The 8,564-nt window shown below is 41.0% G+C and overlaps 1 protein-coding gene across 2 annotated transcripts in view; it reads left to right on the top strand.

Annotated features, from left to right (window-relative positions):
* The first annotated feature begins 163 nt into the window (after positions 1-163).
* Positions 164-8,564, top strand: part of adam22 (ADAM metallopeptidase domain 22) — a 133,693-nt gene continuing 125,292 nt past the window's right edge. The window contains exons 1-2 of one of the 2 annotated variants that reach the window (XM_057833949.1): positions 164-431; positions 620-783. In XM_057833949.1, coding sequence (XP_057689932.1) covers positions 338-431; positions 620-783 — 258 coding nt within the window. In that variant the 5' untranslated portion in view covers positions 164-337. The remainder of the gene's footprint in view (positions 432-619; positions 784-8,564) is intronic. The other variant, XM_057833948.1, reaches the window with a different exon arrangement.

The raw sequence follows: 8,564 nt of genomic DNA, 5'->3' as shown, positions 1-8,564 counted from the left end.
ACGTTTCTGTAGCGATCCGTTGGATATTGATGTTTTTTAAGGAAGTGTCGGTCCCCTGTCCTACCTTACGTCGTCCCCGCCTCTCGACACCCTCCATCCTCTCTTCCTCTCCCCGCCTCTCTCATCCCTTGCCACTGAAGAACCGCTGTGTCTCGGAGCGCTCAGACGCGCACGGCGTTTAGTCTCGTCCGGACCCCAGATGGCCCTCCATCACAGGGACTGCATGAAGCATACCAGCAAGCCCAGCTCCATCCTCCCCTAGCGAAGCCAGTTCGTGGATTACCGCATTGTTTTGTTACTCCCATCCAGAGACGGAGCGAGGAAGAAGACGACGACGATGATGATGATACGCACACCGTGGTGGATTTCCCTTTTGTGCGTCTGTGGATTGATGCACGTCGGGCATCAGAGCAACCCCCATTCCTTTAATGGTAACCCGTCATATTATGAGTATCACGATTTTAGGAGCATTGTGGTATTTTTATTCTTCCTCAGCCAATTGCGATTTTACGTTCTCACCGGGAATAATACGAGCAATGGGCATATTTTACACGAGGGTGTATGTGTCTTTTTGTCCTCTACATTATTAAAAATGGGTGGTCTCCCCTCTCCGGTGCAGGTGACGCCTCGTCGAGCGTCAAGACGCCCCGGAGAGGCGGCAGCTCGATGGGCAAGAAGGTGAACTCGGTGCCCGTCCGCCTTCTCTACAGCAGACACAACCACAGCATGGTCGACCACCATGAGCTCAGCACACGCGTCATGGGCAGCCCCAGATCCACGCAGGTACACTTCGTGCATCTCTGCTTGCGGTGCTGCATGGATAAGTGGCTCTTGTTTATTGTTTTGCATCTGCCTGTTATCCTCTGGTTGGAACGAACACGTGAGAAAAATATCAACAAAACATCTGCATGAGGCAACATGATGCTCATCAGTCAACAAGAAAAGCAGAAACATGTACTTTCATCTTTAGATATTTATGAGAGGGAAATGGTAGTTAAACAACATTGCACCATTTATAATACATCTTAGGTAAGACAATTTTCTTAACTATTCAAGATTCTCCTGTCAGCACAGTATGTATCTGATATAAACGCGTTCAGGGCCAGGCGTAACACAAAATGCCTGTTTTTACTTCACATACAGTAAATGCGAATGCCACAAGTTGTAATTGTCCGGTTTTTCCAGTAGGTGTCACAACTCTTGGACAATGCATGTACATCGGGCACTTAGGGTGCAGAATAGGGGTGTAAAAAATATCGAAATGGTGATATATTGTGATACTTCGTATCACAAAAGGTTATCAAGAATTGAGATATCGTTTTAAAGAGGTGTTTATTTAAAAAAAAAAAAAAAAAAAAAAAAAAGGCTGCCATTGATTGCGCTCGACTTGCCTGGTATACCAGACTGCTGATGACCGTCCGGTGTTGTGCTGAAAAATGTCCCCCCCACGTGAAATGTCCCCGTGACGGGAACGCTTATTTATAACGCTTTATTGAGGTGAAAACATCAAATGTTTTCATGGACGCATTCCAGTAATGGATTTACCACTGTAAAATCGGTTTTAAATAAATAAATTACACAAAATAGTAGTACTGTATTTTAGTAACAAATCGTGGACTGGGCCACATAACCATCTTTGAACAGAAATGTATTAGTCTACAGGTTTTCACGACCATATCCCAATAACAATCACAAAGGTATGACATTTATTAGTTCAAGCAGAGTAAAATAATACATATTCACGGTACAAGAAAATCGTTTCCATGTCCGTCGTTTGGTAAGAAAAGGCTGTTTGTACGAGTGACGTGTGGGCGCTCAATAATAAAATAAATAAGCAAATAAATAAAATAAAATAAACGCTCAATAAAGCGTTATAAATACGCGTTCCCGTCAGGGGGGACATTTCACGCGGGGCGGCTAGTTTTCGGCACAACACCGGCGGATCAAATTCCAAGGGCGGAGCGAGCTGCAGCAAACAGACAGTGGAGTGGACCAATCAGCGACGGGCAGACGTGATGTTGTTAAAGCGACAAGTAATTAGCGTGAGAGGAGAATGGAGAAGTTTATTCAACATGGCTAGCGCAAGCCATGTTGACTGTTGTCAATGACTTGTTTCGATGTGTTTTTTGGTCATTTAAAACTGGTTTTACCGAGGATTGGAACATATTCTCGGCTTTCCCGTTCGCCATCTGTGTTGTTGTAGACACGACTTTCGGCACGCAAGAGTGACGTTACTCGTTAAGAACACGTCATGCAAATAAACGAATCTGATTGGACGACTGATTTTGTACCTTGCTCAAGAGGCTGTTAATGGGCTGGGTCCCAGACTATTTCTCACAGTGTTTGAAAAATACAGGGAGAATAGTCTGGCTGTGCCAAGCAAGCGCTCAACGCCCAATCCATTTAAACTAGGAACGTTCGTTTATTCAAAACCAGAACATTCACAGTCATTCGGTCCGATTTTCGGGGCATTTACAGGTCACTTGCTTTTCATTTTGGGGCATTTACAGGTCATTTCCTGTTGAGTTTGAGTCACCGCCTATTCATTTGGGTGATTCCCAGGTCACTTCCTGTTCTGTAACTCACAATAAACAGCAAGTGACCCATAAAATACCCCAAAATCAACAGGAAGTAGCTGAAAATCAACAGATAAATGACCCAAAATTACTCATTGCCTGGTATTGACTGCCACTGACGGCCATAGATGTTCAATCCGTCACAACATACTACTCAGCAGATTGGAACAGTGGGTAGGGCTTACTGACACTATTCTTCAGTGGTTCACATCCTATTTACATGATAGGGATTTCTTTGTGTCAATCGGAAATTATCAGTCAGAACGAACCAAATTCACGTGTGGAGTCCCTCAAGGGTCAATTCTTGGACCACTCTTATTTAACATCTATATGCTTCCGTTAGCTCAGATAATGGAACAGTATGACATCTCCTATCACGCCTATGCAGATGACACACAACTGTACATTTCTGTGTCCCCACATGATTATAGTCCCTTAGTCTCCCTGAGTAAATGCATTCATCAAATCAATGAATGGATGTGCCAGAATTTTCTCCAGTTAAATGTGGAGAAAACAGAGGTGATCATTTTTGGGCCAAAAAAGGAAAGGTCAAAGATAAGCAGCCAACTTAGCACAATGTCACTTACAGCTACAAATCAAGTCAGAAACCTTGGCGCAATTATTGACTCAGACCTAAAATTTGATAGCCATCTAAAGTCCGTCACTAAATCCGCTTATTACCACCTAAAAAATATAACCAGAATTAAGGGGCTTCTGACTCAACAAGACATGGAAAAACTTATGCATGCATTCGTTTTCAGCAGATTGGACTACTGCAACGGTATATTTACAGGTCTTGATAAAAAATCAGTCAGGAAGCTGCAGCTAGTACAGAATGCTGCAGCCAGAGTCCTCACAAATACAAGGAAGCTGGACCACATTACACCGGTTTTGAAATCGCTACACTGGCTTCCAGTGAGTCAAAGGATAGACTATAAAATACTACTGCTCGTCTACAAAACACTTAATGGCCTTGGACCAAAATACATGCTTGACTTGTTAGATTCCTATGAGACATCTAGACCCTTAAGGTCGTCTGGAACGGGTCTTCTGCATGTTCCAAGAACAAGAACCAAGCAGGGTGAGGCAGCATTTAGTTATTATGCTCCTCACCTCTGGAACAAGTTACCCGAAGGTCTGAAGTATGCTCAAACCGTTAGCTCATTTAAATCAGGGCTAAAAACGCTTTTGTTTAGCACTGCATATCCATAACTGTCTATATATTTCAATCTACCTGCCTTCTATTCCTCTTGTGCTTATCTCCATTGCTGATTTCAATGATTATTATTAGTAGTAGTTTTTGCTTTATTTCTATTTTTGTTTTATTTTTATTTATTTATTTTTATTCTGTGATTAAATGCGATCTTTTGTCTTGGTTTTTACGTTGTGTTGATTTAAATGTGATTTTTATGGTTTTCATGTGATGTAAAGCACTTTGAATTGCCTTGTGTTGAATTGTGCTATATAAATAAATTTGCCTTGCCTTGCCTTGCCTTGCCTTGCCTTGCCTTGAAGTGGGAGGGATGGCAGCGAATGAACGAATGTTCATTCGCTGCCACCCTCCCACTTCAAATGGGGTGGACGTCTACTAGTGATAAATTCATTCCAATTCACAGCAAAGCTTGTTTTTCTGTTTAATAGCTTTTTGTAGAATATCCTAGAATGATTTCCTGACCAATGTATTGAAAATCGTTGTATCGCTATATCGTCAGATCATCATTATCGTGAGCTTTGTATCTGTAAGATGTGCTCTAATGCTTTTGCACGCTAAGGTTAATAATGTGTGTTTAAAACTAATAGCTATAACTACTGTCTTACTTAACAGTCTTAAGGCCTTACAAAAGAAATAATGTGTTGTGTAAGGTCATATCCAACTGAAGGACAGATGTCAGCAGATAACAGATAACTGCCCGCACCCATTTCTCAGGATAACAGCTATTTCTCAAGAGGTGAAACTCACACATGAGTGTTGAAACTCTCCCACTTTGTCAATAAAAGGCGCAACCCCAGGGAGGGGGCTGAGAGAATCACTGACTTTGCGAGTAAAGCGTACAGCACTGTCAGTCCTCTCCCTGGCGGCCGCCGGTGAAAACATATCTCCGTTCCTGGTCTGATCCTTCTCCGGTCCCTCTCTGGGTCTTTATTTAATTACAAAAGTGAGTTTAGACCTAACAGTATCGCAAATCGCATCATATCGTATCGTGAGGTACCAAGAGGTTCCCACTCCTAGTGCAGAATACCATATAGGGCTATTCAATATAAGGTGCATTTCAAGATGAGTTTTTTTTTCCTCCAAGCTCTTATAATAACATATTGTGCTAACCAGCAGATTGTCAAAACAGCAACTCAAGACGACTGGTTTAATTTTGTTTCATAAAACATTTCTTAACTGAAAGAATTTAATGAAAATGGGCAATGAAATTAGTTAACGAAAAAAACAATTTTGACCCAACATTATTTACACACACATTTTAAAGCATTACTTCATACAATGGCTTTCTTGACTCACACGACTGAACATGCTGAACAAGTTTTATTTGGCTAAATTGTTTCACTTGGAAGGGCTTGGAATGCACTCTGTGTATTTGCTGTGTTCAAGTATTTTTAGCAATGTGACAAATGCGTCTTAGTGAGTTATTTCTAAAAACATGAAATGAGCACTTCTCTAAAATTCTCCCAAAATAAATACATTTTAAAAACCTTTTTGATTGATTACGAAAGTACATGACCTATTACATTGTTTTTCAACCTTTTCTGAGTCACTGCACGTTTTTACATGGGAAAAAATGTTCCAAAATTACTTCCTGTACAGTATATTTATTTATACAATAATTTCTCAATATTTATTCTAACTTAGTGTGACTTGAGCCTGTTTAGATGAACACAAAGGCAATGTCCTGGCTGGAATTGAAGAAAGACGCACATAAAAGTCTTCTCCAACAGCTCTTTGTCGCTCTGTTTTTATTATTATATTTTTTCTATCGTAGTTAAGCTTGAAAACCTCAGACTTATCAGAAAGGGGGACTTGTGCAATGTCTTTAACCGCATCAGGGCCGAGTATCTCGCTGACAATAACTTTGCAGGCAGGTAGTATTCATTTCTCTGCCACAGTGTGGGACTTTTTGAATTTAGCAACGAGTTCAGCAACAAGGTAACTGGCTTTGATGGCTTCCTTATTTACCTTTTAAGTTTTTCTCAAAAAAGTTGCCTGTTTCTCTGTCTTCACGAAGGCATACAAAATAGTCTATCAACTTGTTTTGAAGTGACGGGTGTTTCGTTTGGAGATGACGTTTAAGCTTGCTTGGGACCATAGTGCTGTTGGAGTTGCCTGGCACCGCCAGACTATTCTCCCTGTATTTCTCAAACACTGTGAGAAGAGTCTGGGACCCATCTCCTTATTGGCCTCTCGAGCCCAAACGAAATCATCCGTAAAATCAGATTCGTTTATTTGCGTGACGTGTTCTTAACGAGCAACGTCACTCTTGCGCGTTGGAAGTCTTCTCCACAACAACACAGATGGCGAATTGGGAGAACCGAGAATATGTTGCAATTCGCGGTAAATTCAGTTTTAAATGACCAAAAACACCTCGAGTCGCTAAAACCAATGTTGGCCATGTTGAATAAACTTCTCCGTTCTCCGCTCTCCTCGTATGTTTATTCCCCTTGCGCTAGAGTTTCTTGTCGCTTTATCAACGGCATGTACGCCCGTCGCTGATTGGTCCACTCCGCTGTCTGTTTGCTGTGGCTTGCTCCGCCCTGGGAATTTGATCCGCCGAACAGTCGCCAGACTCTATAGCTGGAACAGCGGTGAGTCTGGTGTACCGAGCAACTGTTGGAGAGTTGCATGTGTCGCATTCAAGAACTGCTCTGATTTCTAGCCATTGGCCGCCTTGCTGTTCTCGAGAATGTGTTGGAATAAAACTCAAGGGGAGGATTGACGGTCTTCACATATGGAAGGCACACTTTTGTGTATATCGACACTTGATAAGTCTAATCCAATGATGTACAGTAGACGTGCTGGGGTCCAGATTGTTGCGGACAGCAATATGGCTAGAAATCCGAGCAGTTCTTGAACGCGACATGGGAAATACCTCGCTCATTTACACACAACTGAAACCTCCTACCTAATCCTTCCTTCTTCAACTCCGCCTGATGACGTAAAAAAAAAAAAAAAGCGAAATTGGATAATTTCTCGCGGCACACCTGACAATCTCTCACGGCACACAAGTGTGCCGCAACACACCGGTTGAAAAGCACTGACCTATTATACTGCCCTCGTGCTCTTCTCACAAATAATGTTCAGGTAGCAATATTTCAGTTGAGCCTTTTAGGCAAGACTAATTTTGACAGATCAACTAGGAAGAATTATGTCCTGTAAGAGCTTATTGTTGGGTATTTTTAACTACTGTACAAACCTGTCAACCAATTGGGGAGTGGGCTCTCTATGTAACAAATGAAGCAAAGGGGTCTAGGAGATATGTTAAGAAATAAATATGTTTTACTTATTCTTTTTAAAGGCAGATTTTCTATTGATAAAAACAAAACAAAAAAACACAAAATTGTTCCCTGAAACTGCATTTTCCATACCACAAAAACAAAACAAAAAAACATTTCTTTGGAACTAAATGAAGCTTCACAATTCTTTGGTCGGTTTTAATCACATTGAATTTGCCATTCCAAAAGTGCTTAACATTTTGCCAGACTGTCATTTAAGAGTAGTGCCTCATCTCAAAAGTACAAGTGTCAAACGCAAGGCCAGATTGGGCTTGCCACATCATTTTTGTGGGCCACAAAACAAATTTTCTTCATCAACTTTATGTTCGTTAGTAAAATTAAAAAATTGCAGACGTTTGCCACTTTTAGAAAAGATGCTTTAATGCAAGTATTTTAAAAAAGGAACTTGAATAACTGTTGAGCAGTTTTTCTGGCGGTGGCTTCAGATTTTTTATGGTTCACAGTCATAATGCCACTCTGAGGAAAACCTTTACTATGTTGTGGCTCATGACAAAAGTGAGTTTGACATTCCTGTCATATAAAGGTCTTTGTGCAGGTCTTTGTACATTAAATATTATTTGAGTCTAGATCTGCACCACAGTCTGCCTTCTGAGTACCTCTTCCTGTGGCACTTACAGTATATGGGCTAGTCTCACTCCTCCTTTGGACTTGATGTATGAGGGCTATTACCCCCAATCCAGTTTAGCAACAAAAAAACACTGAGAAGCATGTATGACTTCATCATAAGTTATGTTCTGCAGTCATCATGATTACTGCAATAACAGCGAGTCATTCTTGTGATGCATATTTGATGGGTCTGTTTTAAACAAGAAGTCATATTACCCTAACGTGTCATGTCATTTAATGTGGGTGGGCTTGTGTGGGTATCAAAGTGTGTTGTGAGGTCCAGATGGTAGCAGTTGTTAACCCTTTGTCTCTATAACACCTCAGACACTATAGAAGCACCCATCTGCCAAATTGAAATTTACTCACTCTGTTATGTAAATTTACTAAATACATCATGTGTTATGAGAACAATGATATGTACTGTACTTAGATTAGTGATCAAAATTTAAACATTGTTGGAGGAAAAGAAACTGAACCAAACTCAGGATAGTGAGATATTCCAAACGACTCTGCACTTTCACACCATGACTCAGTATCCTGTTCCCTAACAATCTGATGGAGTCAGTACAGTACAGCAGTATCTGGTGGGATGTATACAAAAGGTGTAGAGGGACAAACGCAAGCATCCTCTCCCATGGCTCTGAAAGGTGCTTGGTGGAGTCGTCTCCCTATTTCAAGTGAGTGCCATTTATATACGTGTAGAAATTGGCTTAAAAATAACTTGTAGGAAATGTTCAGAAAACCTCTAGAGAGATCGCAATCATCTGCAACATCACACATCAAGAGAGTTTGATCACTTATTGGCTGTTTTTAGCACAACATGTCTAAAAACAAACCTGTCCAGTGGTTTTGAAAGGATTTCACACA

This window comes from Corythoichthys intestinalis, chromosome 4 (genome assembly GCF_030265065.1).
Source record: "Corythoichthys intestinalis isolate RoL2023-P3 chromosome 4, ASM3026506v1, whole genome shotgun sequence".
NCBI lineage: Eukaryota > Metazoa > Chordata > Actinopteri > Syngnathiformes > Syngnathidae > Corythoichthys > Corythoichthys intestinalis.
The sequence above is the reverse complement of the archived record's forward strand: the minus strand, read 5'-3'. Positions and strand labels throughout refer to the sequence as shown.